This window comes from Silene latifolia, chromosome 6 (assembly GCF_048544455.1).
Source record: "Silene latifolia isolate original U9 population chromosome 6, ASM4854445v1, whole genome shotgun sequence".
Taxonomy (NCBI): Eukaryota; Viridiplantae; Streptophyta; class Magnoliopsida; order Caryophyllales; family Caryophyllaceae; genus Silene; species Silene latifolia.
Window position 1 is genome coordinate 8,043,655 of NC_133531.1, and position 12,525 is coordinate 8,056,179.

At 37.4% G+C, this 12,525-nt stretch overlaps 1 protein-coding gene across 1 annotated transcript; it reads left to right on the forward strand.

Moving 5' to 3' along the window:
- The first annotated feature begins 10,280 nt into the window (after positions 1-10,280).
- On the forward strand, positions 10,281-11,246 carry LOC141587468 (uncharacterized). The gene has a single exon (XM_074408951.1). The coding sequence runs from the start codon at positions 10,281-10,283 to the stop codon at positions 11,244-11,246; it is 966 nt and encodes a 321-aa protein (XP_074265052.1).
- Positions 11,247-12,525: the final 1,279 nt, after the last annotated feature.

The following is a 12,525-nucleotide window of genomic DNA, read 5'->3' on the forward strand; positions in this document are numbered from 1 at the left end:
CGTGACAAACATGTAGCCAGCAGCCCAGCCCTTATCATGGCCACTGTCCAAATTACTCAGAAGAGGAGTAGTAGACGCCCTGACCTTAAAACTTATACGGCCTGGACTGTTTGTTTTAACAGCATAACAGGTCTTCAAATCGTCAAGAGAAAAAGAAATATTGTGTTTTTTTTACAGAGGTTCTCAATAGAACATACAACCTTCCACACCATTGGAATTAATTGATAAGATGGAACAACGATTTCTTTAATAACCTCAACCATAAGAGGAGAAAAAGGAAGCTTACAGCCTGCCCTGAAGGCCCAGTCATGGATGCAGAGCCAACCAGGACAAGCCCATTCAGCCCTAATAGGAGAATCCTCAGGGATCCAGACTTCAGCATCAGCAGGGATGATCCCCTTATCCTTCAAAATCTTCTCGAACTCAGGCTTCAAACGGTTTGCAGGAGACTGCTCCTCATTTAAAGCCTTCGTAGGCTTGAATTGAAAAGCACCATGAGATATTGAGATCATATCCAATGGAGGATCACTCGGCTTATCTACTATGGGAGATGGAGCATCAGAAGAAGCAGGTAAGGTTTCAGAAGAAATTTCCTCAGGATTCTGGGGAGGAGGAGTTGCAGGAACCGCTGCCCTGGTAGATTTATTCTTTGCAACCATTATTTAAAAGATTATGGAAGATTGATTAAAGATTGAGGGAGTTGGGAATTAAGAAAACTGAAGAAAAGATTGTTAAAAGAAGATAAGAAGAAATTGCGTTGATGAGTTCAAATTAATGAAGCACACAAGTATTTATAGTGGAAAATATTAGGGTTTTAGCCGCAAAATCATTAAGGCAATTGTAGTAAATAACCACGTGTCAGCAATTGCAGTAAAAGAGCCGTTACAGGAAACTAATCAGGAAAAACTTAACCGTTGGGTAATCTTACCAATAATAAAGTTATCTCCTCGTTTTTTCGTCCTGGCACAATGCAAATGAGAAGATAAGGGGCAATTGTTAGGGCTGGAAATCCGCAGACCTTCCTGGTCGGTATCTCACCTGAACCTGACTACCAGGCTGTCAGGGTGTCAGGCTATCAGGGCACTTGAAGATAGGCGCCAGGCCATGGAGAGGACAACGGTCAAAATATCAGGACGATATTAGACCATATACGCGTATAATAAAGGAATTATATACGCGGCATTTAATGTGAAGATTACGCAGTAAAAGCAGTAATTAAGGGAGGAATAATTAGCAATTATTACTGGCAATTATGGAGAATATTCTGCCTTTAATGACCAGATCAAGCAGCCGTTCAAGATGGAAGACTATATAAGGAATACTTTGAAGATATAGGAGGCATCTCATTCATACGCAAGAAGAAGCATATACAACACTTAGAGAAATGACTAAACCATCTAATAAAAAAAAATGTTAGAGATAGAAAGAGAAAAAGCTCTAAATTCGTGACCTAGATTTCTGCAATCCGCTGCTATGGCAGTCATGACATTTACTGATAATTCTTTTTCACCGTTAGTTAGTTCTACTCAACGATCAAATAATCATGATAATTCACAGAAATCCCAGCAAATTACAAAATCAAAAGGAAAATCAACACAAAAAAATAATAAAAGTGGTAGGGTTTCTGGTGAATCGTCTGATACGGATGGTGTAGTAATACAGGTTCAGGGCCCTGGTTCAACTGATGTGCAGAAGACGAAGACGATGGTTGAACTGAATGGGATCCTGACTCTGAACTTAGAAGAGGCTGATGTGGGCTCTAAAGATACAGGATGGAAGGTTAAGCAAGGAGGGAAGATTATTCCAGTCACGGAACCCATTGCAGAGGAGGAAGATACATCTCTTCTACTACAATACTCAAAGGATGACATCAAAGCTGAGGTAGACTTCTGGAATCTATCAGTTTGTTGTTATATTTTGGGAGCCAACCCTCCATGGGAGGTTGTAGAAGGATATGTGTATAGGGTTTGGTCTCAGTTTGATATAGACAGGGTGTCGTTTATGGATAATGGGGTTTTTCTGGTACGGTTTAAGACACTTGAGAAAAAACAAACCTTGTTAGATTCAGGATACTACTTGTTTGATAATAAACCTATTATTATCAAGTTGTGGGAGTCTGAGCTTGACTTGGTTAAACGTAAAGTGGATATCGTCCCTGTCTGGGTTAGATTGTATGGTATTCCTCTGAAATTTTGGGGGGATTGCCTACCAAAAATTGCAGGCTTAGTGGGGACCTATGTTAAGAAGGATGAAGCCACTGCTGACAAAACTAGATTGAGTTATGCTAGAGTAATGGTGGAAGTGGGAATGGATCAGAAGTTATCAGAACATGTTTGTTTTTTGGATGAGGCTGGTCAGAAAGTGAATGTGAAGGTTGATTATGAGTGGAAGCCTATTACTTGTTCAGTTTGTAGGGGAATGGGGCATTCTGGAGACCAATGTAGAAAAGCTCCTCCTAAGCCTAAGAGACAGACTGGTAATAGGCAGAAACAAGTATGGAGGCCAGTGCAGAAAAAGGTTCAGGATGTGTTTGCTCAGCCTGACTCCCTGTTTACTCCTGCTGTTTTTCCTACTTTGGCAAGTACCATTAAGGCTACTCCAACTCGTAATTTAATGAGGCTGAATAGGCAGGATGGGCCATTAGGAAAGAGGGCACTGGGTAAATCTGGAGCTTATTCTTTCATTGATGCTCTTAATGGTGTGAATACTCCTGGAGGGGGGGGGGGGTAGTTCAGAGTGGAAAGGACCCTCCTCCACCAACTCCTAATGCATAATATCGGGTTTTGGAATGTTAGGGGGTTGAATGACCTGAATAAACAGAAGTTAGTCAAATGGTTTATGCATAATAATGGAGTAAGTCTTTTTGGGTTATTAGAGACTAAAATAAAACCTAGTAGCTTATTAAAGAAGAATACTACTATTTGTGATGGCTGGTGCATTTCAACAAACTGTTCTTGGCATAAAGGAGGAAGAATTTGGATAATGTGGAAACCTCATTCCTTTGATATTCAATTTCTGTCTTATGGGGCTCAGTATATCCATATGTTGGTGGAGTCAAAAGTGGATTCACATAAGTTTTATCTTACTATGATCTATGCTTTCAATGGATTGAATGAGAGGATTGAATTATGGGAGTTTTTGAAGGAGTTTGCTGTTCATTGTGATTTGCCTTGGCTTTGGTCAAGGGATTTTAACACAGTGCTGTCTCCTGTGGAGAGATTAGGTGGCAGCTCTACTGATGCAGAGATGCAACATTTCTAGGAGTGTGTGTCTTTGTGTAATATGGAGGATGTGCAGGCTACAGGTGCCTTGTTTACTTGGTCGAATAAACAAGAGCCTGCTGATAGGGTCTATAGTAGGCTAGATAGAGTTATGGGGAATAAGGAGTGGTTGAATCAATTTGAGGATTATGTAGCTCACTTCCACCCTGAAGGCATTTTTTATCATTGTCCCTGTACTGTGGTGAATAGGAGAGTAGAGTTTAGTGGCAGGAGAAGTTTTAAATACTTTAATATGTGGGGTAGGTCTGACCAATTTGCTGATTGTGTTGAGAGTATTTGGAAGCAAAGATATGATGGTACAAAAATGTTTAGAGTGGTGAAGAAATTGAAGCACCTGAAACCTGTGTTAAAGAGACTGAACAAGGATTGTTTCTCTGACATTGAGAATACTACTAACCTCACTAGTACTCTATTAGAACAAATTCAAAAAGATTTGGTGGAAAAGCCAGGTGATATGGAGTTAATGCAAAGAGAGATGGATGTTGCTCATGAATTAAGAGAGTTGATGGTGGCTAGAGATAGCTTTCTTGTTCAGAAGGCAAAAATCCAATGGTCATTAGAAGGGGATATCAACACATCATTTTTTCATAATTCTATTAAGAAAAGAGTCATGCTTAACAAGGTGTTAGCTATTGAGGATAAGAATGGAAATTTATGCACTGAAGGGGACCAGATTCAGGCTGCCTTTCTACAATACTATGAGGGTCTATTGGGAACAAAGACAGATGTTGAGGATGTGAATGTCAATGTGGTTAGACGTGGCAAATGCTGTTCTCAGGAACATTGGGATATACTGAATGCACCTGTGACTGCTGATGAGGTTAAGAAAAGCCTGTTTAGCATACCAAAGGAGAAATCCCCTGGACCTGATGGCTATACAAGCCAGTTCTTTAGGGATGCCTGGGGAATTATTGGACAGGAGGTGTGTGATGCTGTTATCAATTTTTTTAAAATTGGAAAATTGCTGCAACAACTAAATGCTACTGTGATAACTCTCATTCCTAAGGTGGATAGGCCATCTAGTGTAACACACTTCAGGCCTATCTCTTGCTGTAATGTACTATACAAGACAATATCCAAACTGTTGTGTAATAGAATGGCTAAAGTGTTACCTGAGGTGATTAGTAGGAATCAGGGAGCTTTTATTGAAGGTAGGAGCATATTGGAGAATATCTTGATTTCCCAAGATTTGGTAAGGCTCTATAATAGGGAGCATGTGTCTCCTAGGTGTATGTTCAAACTTGACCTACAAAAAGCTTATGACACTATTGAATGGAAGTTTCTTGATCAGATGCTAGATGCTCTTTGTTTCCCTGAGAAGTTTAGGATGCTAGTAATGAAGTGTGTGATGTCTACTTCTTTCTCTTTGAATCTGAATGGGGGCTCAGTTTGGGTATTTTAAGGGTAAGCGTGGATTAAGACAAGGTGATCCTGTTTCTCCTCTCTTATTTACTATTTGCATGGAGTACCTAACTAGAGTGCTGGATTTTGTAACTCAGAAGTGGTTCTTTAGGTTCCATCCATTGTGTGGTGCTCTTAATTTGAACCACTTATTATTTGCAGACGATTTACTAATGTTCTGTAAGGGTGATGTGAGGTCTATTATGCTATTATTGTGTGCTTTTGCTACTTTCTCTGCTACCTCAGGCCTTAGAGTAAATGCTGCCAAGTCTGAAGTAGTGTTTAATGGGGTGTCTGAGGAGATAAGGGCTGATATTATTCAGGTGTCTGGTTTTAGGGAAGGTACTTTGCCTGTGAAATACTTAGGGATACCTATTCAGTCTGGTAGACTCACTACTCATGATTGTAATGTGTTGGTTGATAAAATTGTGAGTAAGATAAGGGGGATTGGTGCCAGAAAGTTGAGTTATGCAGGGAGGTTAACACTCATTAACTCTGTGTTTAATACCCTACATAATTATTGGGAATCAATTTTTCTTATTCCTAAACTGGTCATCAAAAAAATTGAAGCAGTGTGTAGAAATTACTTGTGGGATGGTGGGGTTGACTACAACAAGGCTCCTCTAGCCTCCTGGAAAAAACTTTGCTGCAGTAAGAAAAGTGGTGGTTTAGGTGTGATTGAAGCTGGGGTGTGGAATATTGCTGTGGTTGGTAAATTGGTGCATTGGATTTATACTAAAGCAGATAGGTTATGGGTGCAATGGGTGGATCATGTTTATATGAAAGGTGCTGATTGGTGTACGTATCAACCTCCTCTTGATTCTAATTGGAATTGGAGGAACATATGCAAGGTTAGAGACATTATGCATACTGGTTATCAGAATAACTGTTGGGTTGCTGATCCTAGAGGTTATTCTATAAGATCAGGGTACCATTGGCTGCAGGGACTGCACCCCTCTGTGCAGTGGTATCAGGAAGTGTGGGATACATGGTGTGTGCCTAAACACTCCTTTATTGGCTGGCTCATTCATCATGAAGCTTTGAATACAAGGGAGAAATTGTTTTCTATAGGAGTGGTAGATTCTAGGCAATGTGTACTTTGTGAAAGGGATGTGGAGACTCATGCTCACCTGTTTGGTTTGTGTGAGTACAGTAGCAGAATTCTGAATGGTATGGAGAGTTGGTTGCAGGTTGGGCTCGCTGGAGTTCCTCATGCTTGTTCGACAGTGCAGATTAAAGTTTGTCATATGGCAAAGATGGCTTGTTGGTACTATCTTTGGATGGAAAGGAATTGTTGCAGAGTGGAAGGGAGATTAGCTAGGCCTGAGATAGTCTGTACTGATGTCCAGAGGCTAATTAGATCAAGAATTCAGCAGTTGCTCCCATCAGTGGTAGGGCATGCTGATAACACTTAGAGAAATACAAAGATTGTTATTATCATATAATTATTCTCCCAAATTACATAGTGAAATCCTCTCCTGACTTGGTGCCCGTGGTTTTTTCCCATTCAAGGGTTTTCCACGTACAAAATTGTTTGTTTTGTTGTTATTGTTATTTCATTTACGACTTATTATTGTACCCTGACGACCTGACTAACAGACTACCTAGAGCTAGTTAACCCTACACAGTTTTACCCTGACCTGATTTCACCTTGTGCAAAATCCACTCAAAACACAAACCAATATATTTCACAACTTTAGATAATGGAACAATGTCCAAATATCACCGTCCATCAAATGACTTAATTTCTTTACGGCATCAAATCCACCTATATGAGTTAGGACCTTCAATGGTTTGCTAGATGGTGACTAGATCACTTTTAACCTTTCATTGTCTAACTCTTACTGCAACTTGTTAGTCCGTCATTACATTGTTATTCCCTTTTAACCATATAGAAAAACAATGTAATTATCTATAATTGCATTAATCTTTATAAGTGGATCTTTTAATGAATTGGTTCTTGAGATATTTGAGTTTGTTCTACCGAATTTATCTTGATCCTATGTAGGGAGACTGAACAATTTCAATTACCTTATTTCCCACTCAAACTCAATATCCTCAACGAACCCTATAATTTCCGTCTTAAATAACTTGATTGTGGGATCATTACCTTATTACCCTTAAACCTTAAATACTATCCAACAAAATAGTCATTGACATCCCTTAAGTCCAACTATTAACTTTATGGCTTTTAAACCTCAACCTTAATTAGTTAGACATACTAGATATGTAAATATTTTACACTATCATTAAATAGTCAATGCTATTGTTAGAACTTTATCCAAATATAGTTGTAGTCTTAAGAAATTATTACTAGAATAATATGGAAAAGAGTATGAATAATCACACTCTTTCCCAGGCCTTAGGATCTTGTTTGTTTACATACTACACCATCCATATTAAGAATTCTCATATGGTGTAATAATGTCAAATACAAGATCGAACTCCTCTAGAAATTCTTAAAAATAACCTTGACGTTGTTATCCTTAATAGTCATTTGCCAAATTATTAACACTTATGATCAAAGATGACAAAAATATTCTTTTACTGAGTAAAATAACTCAGTCAAATATCACTAAAACGTCAAGAACTTAAAACTTCTCACAAATGAGATTCAGATATCCATGTCTAAATTCCGTCTACAAATTAACATAATAATTTAAACCATTAATACTGAAGTATAAAATGGTTCACCTATCCGTATATGTTAATAATAAGACATCAAAAATCACTTGATATCTAATCTCCTTTTAGTTTGACTTTATCCCTTTAAATATGAAAATCCGAAGTAAAGGGGGCAACAATTTCATTTTGACACAAAACCTTAATATTCCTTATAATGTGTCATATCGAAAAGAAATTATCACTTCTGACTTATTGTTTATATCCACTGAACTTGAATGCAAACTTACTTGAAAGAGACTAAAATCTAAACTATATAAAGCTATCAACAATGATGGATTCATCATTATTTGAATTTGGAAAACACAAAATTAATTATTTCTCAATGGACAAAGAACCAAATTTACCCATATGAAAAATATCCGAATTCCACCTACGGTGGTACCAAAAAGAATTTTCCAAATTCAAATAAAGGAACAAGTCATTAATGATAACTAAATTAGTTGATTGTTTCAAATAACTTAGATGATGACATGCCCAAATAGATGAATCTTTCATCATCAATTGGCTTGTAACATCTCAATTATACTTGCATCAATATACTTATGTTGGTGGAGAAACCAAATTCACCCACCAAACATGATTGGATATAAAAATTAACCTTAGACAAACCGAATGAGAAGTTTAACTTTACCGACACGCCAAGCGTTAAAACTGGTACTAGATTTTCCTTATGTGTCAAAACTCTTAACAAACTAACGACTAAAAAAGTCTAACCTTATGTTTGTTATTGTTTCTTTGAGTTTGACTTTAGCAGCTTCTTAATTAACTGAATTAACTGAATCAATGCCCTTAAATATTTCCTTAATGTCACCTTAGATAATCAGTAAACATGCTTTTGAATGTTCTATTCCCCAAATCACGTGAGTCCACACGATACTTTAATCCTTATGAGTAGCAATTATACATTCTCAATCCAATGTTAAGATTATCGCGACTCATAATAAGTCTTCTACATTCCCTTACCATTCATTTGATAAATGGTTTCATCCGAATTGAGAATGTAACCGAATATGACAGATATAATAACCATAAATGTCAAACTGAATGAGCAAAACAACCATTATATTTTGAATAAATTCAAATAATTAAAATGTCCTTGCAAAATTAATATTTAGTTAGTGAACATAAATATTAACTAGTTAAAGACATCACTCTTTAGTAATTGTAATTAAATATTGACGATAAGCTCACGTCGAATACTAAACCTTCCTTTGGGCCAACTTAATATTCACATGAAAAACCAAATAATCATCACATATTTATTACCCAACGTGTATATGCAATTCGGCAAAATAATGGTCTTCCTTTGGGCCGACCATTATTCGCATGAATTACACACACTAAACCAAAAATTGAATTTATTCACCCTAACAAACTGTATGGGCATAATCCATATGAGTGTCATAAAAATAACGACACTCCCTTAACTTGATTTTCAGATTCAAATATTGGCATCCTCATCAACACAAGAAACCTAGCACCACATTAAGTTTAGTCTTTGGACATAAAATTAACTTGTAAGTGGTCATCTTGGTGTAGTGATCAAGTATTAACAATAAATTCCTGTCAAACATTAAGCCTTCCTTTGGGCCGACTTAATATTCACATGGAAACCTTACAATTGTTACATACTTACCACCACAAGCATGACTGAATTTTGGCCAAATAATAGCCTTCCTTTGGGTTGACCATTATCCGCATGAAACTCAATCACACACTGTTGTCATAATATTCTAAATCATTCAACTTACACAATAGAGGTTACTTTGGCAACTTAATGTGTCAATCAAACAACCTAAAATATCAGACCCGTTATTATAAATCCGATTGGCCAATTAATAAATCTGAAAACACAAATTCTTAATTGACAAGTGACTTAACCTTTAGTGATAATATATAAAACTATATCAAAATAGTTCCTTAAGCGTCCAAGGTTCCGTTTGGCACAACACTTCAGGTAGCTTATTTGACCAAAGTAGCTTATTTGACCAAAATTTCAGCTACCTGATTAAGTGTTTGGTAAGTAGCTTATTTGGTCAAATAAGGTACCTGAAATGAAATGCTACCTCAGGTAGCATACCTCAGGTAGCATTTGAGAAATCAGGTACCTGAAATGACTTATTTTCCATTTTGTACTCCTTTATTCTATAATATTAAATAATTTTCATATCCTTTTACGTCATTTTACCAAAATCAGCTACCTTTTCAGCTAGTTTGTCAAACATATTTTTATATAATCAGTTACCTTATCAGCTCCTAATTTTCAGCTACCTTATCAGTTATCTTTTCAGGTTTCAGTTAGCTTTTCAGTTTTCAGCTACCTTTTCAGGTAGTTTTTTCCAAAAAGAGCCCAAGTCTTTAAAAAAAAATCATTGACCGTATGAAGTATAGTCGGTTAAAGATTAGTTGGTTGACTGTTTAGAGTTGGTCAATTCTGTTATAACAGAATTCTGTTACACTCCCTCTGTATATAAAGACATCCCCTTGTACAAATCATTTAACTTAATAGAATCACACTTTATTTACTTTCTCTGTCTTCATACATTTCTTACTGTGTTCATCAATGGCGACCTTCAACATCATTAATAGCGTCTGGATCACTTGATCATTCTCAGTTTCACATGGTATCAGAGTGATCTGTCTCTTAACGCCATTAACAATTCATCAATTCATCATTTCATCAAATTTGTTCTTATTTTCTTCCGCTTCGCATTTTTTTTACATAAAATTCCAAAAATCTTCACATATTCATCTTCATTTGTGTTTCCTTCTTTCTTTTGTGCTTCGTTTGCTCTCCTTACAGCTCGAATTTCATCTCTTTTGAGTTTTCCCCAAATTTCTCAAACTTAGGGTTTGCGATTTCATTTTGTTCTGCGATTCTTCGTCTTCGATTGTATCAATTCGTCTTTCATCATGCCTGAATCTGTGACTTCCGCGACGGGTGATGATTACAGCAATCCTTATGATGATCCGCTGTTTCTTTCAAATTCTGATTTTACTTCGATGTCGCTTGTTACCACTCCTTTTACTCGCAAGAACTTTCTCAATTGGAGTCGTGAAGTTCTCATGGGAGTTGGAGCTAAGAATAAGCAAGGATTTCTTGATGGATCCACAGCTATGCCTTCTACTACTTCTTCAAAGTATCAGCAACGGCGACGCTCTGATAATATGGTACGATGCTGGCTTCTTCATGCTCTTTCGCCAGAAATCAAAGCGGTGTTCATGACGACTAAGTCTGCCAGACGTTTATGGACAGATCTTCATGAGATGTACGGTCAGAGTAATGCACCATTATTGTACCAATTGAAGAAGGAGATTAAAAATATTTCTCAGTCCACAGACGAATCAATTGTTGAATATTACAACAAATTGAAGCGTCATTGGGACGATATTGATGATCTTGAGCCTTATCCTGATTGCACTTGTGGAGTTATGTCTAAGTGTACTTGCAATCTTCTCAAGAAGGTGCTGGAAATGGCTTCTCAAGAGAAAGTCATTACTTTCTTAATGGGATTAGATGATTCTTATGATAATCTCCGGACAAATATCTTGTCAATGGAGCCTTTGCCTACTATTAACAAGGCTTACTCTCTTGTTCAGCAAATTGAAAGTCAGAAGTCTTTTTCTAAGCTTGTTCTTAACCAGGCAGAGTCTAGTGCTATGGCGGTTAACCGGGGTAAAGGATCAGGCCACTGGAACAAACCAAGTGATGCCAAGAACTGGAATGTTTGGTCTCGAAATGGTGCTGGTACTGGTGCTAGTACTGGGAAAGATGGTGCAGGACAGCATAAAAAAGGGAAGCGTTGGTGTGATCACTGTAATAAAAGTGGTCACACTAGGGATGCTTGTTTCATTCTCCATCCAGAGCTGAGGGAGTAATACAATGCTCGATTTGCTAATCAAACTGGAGGTTCTGCGCATAATGTCAGTAAAGAGGATAATCCTCTCATGGGTGATGCTGATCATTCTGGTTTCACAGTCACTGGGGTTGCAGATTCGTCAAAGCTGGATATAGATCCTAAACTGTTTGCAGCAATTTATCAGCAGATGATGCATTATAAACAGCAAGGTGGTCACGATCAGTCAGATTATTCTGTTGTCAATTTTGCAGGTAACTCTCTTGTGACCAATGCTTATACTACTCTTTTTCAGTCACCCACTAGTTCTTGGATTATTGACTCTGGTGCGACTGATCACATGAGTTCTGCTATACATTTGTTTGTTAACAAAAAGCTGTTACCTAAGCCCATCAAAGTTGGTCTCCCTGATGGAACCTGTAAGTTTGTGACTCTTACAGGAGATGTGGTCATTAATCAGCATCTGGTTCTTTATGATGTTTTCTATATAGCAGATTTTAAGCATAATCTGTTATCCGTTGGAAAGTTGTTAGCTGCCAATGGATATTCTGTCATTTTTAACAATGATGGGTGTGTGGTACAGGACCATCCACATAAGGTCACTGTGGCTGTAGGCATAAAGGAAGGAGGCCTATACAAATTGGAGTCTCATAAAGAGGACAAAACTTGGGAGCATAGTAGTTCACAAGTTAGTATTAGTTCTATTTCTCAGAATAAAGTTTGTACTTCTGATTTAGCATTGTTACATGCCAGACTAGGGCACTCTTCTTTGTCTAAAATGAGGCACCTAGATTTTGTCAAAAGTGAGGGAATGGATAAATTTGTATGTGAGACTTGTGCTTTGGCAAAAATGCACAAATTGCCTTATAAAAGAAGTGATTCTCTTGCTTACTCTTCTTTTGACTTGGTTCATATTGATCTTTGGGGACCTTATAAACGACCTTCTTTGACTGGGGCTACCTATTTTTTGACCATTGTGGATGATCATACCAGGGTCACTTGGACATTCCTTTTAAAGGATAAATACCAAGTTTTTCAGACCATTAAGGATTATTTAGCTCAAATTAAGACACAATTTCATAAAGATGTCATGATAGTTAGAAGTGATAATGGGACTGAGATAGTACAGCAGGCTTGTGGGAGATTGTTTTTAGACAAAGGCATCTTGCATCAGAAAAGTGCACCAGGGTGTCCTCAACAAAATGGTCGAGTTGAGAGGAAGCATCGACATTTGATAGAGACAGCAAGAGCTTTGATTTTGTTTGCTAATCTTCCTAAGAAGTTTTGGGGTGAATGTTTGC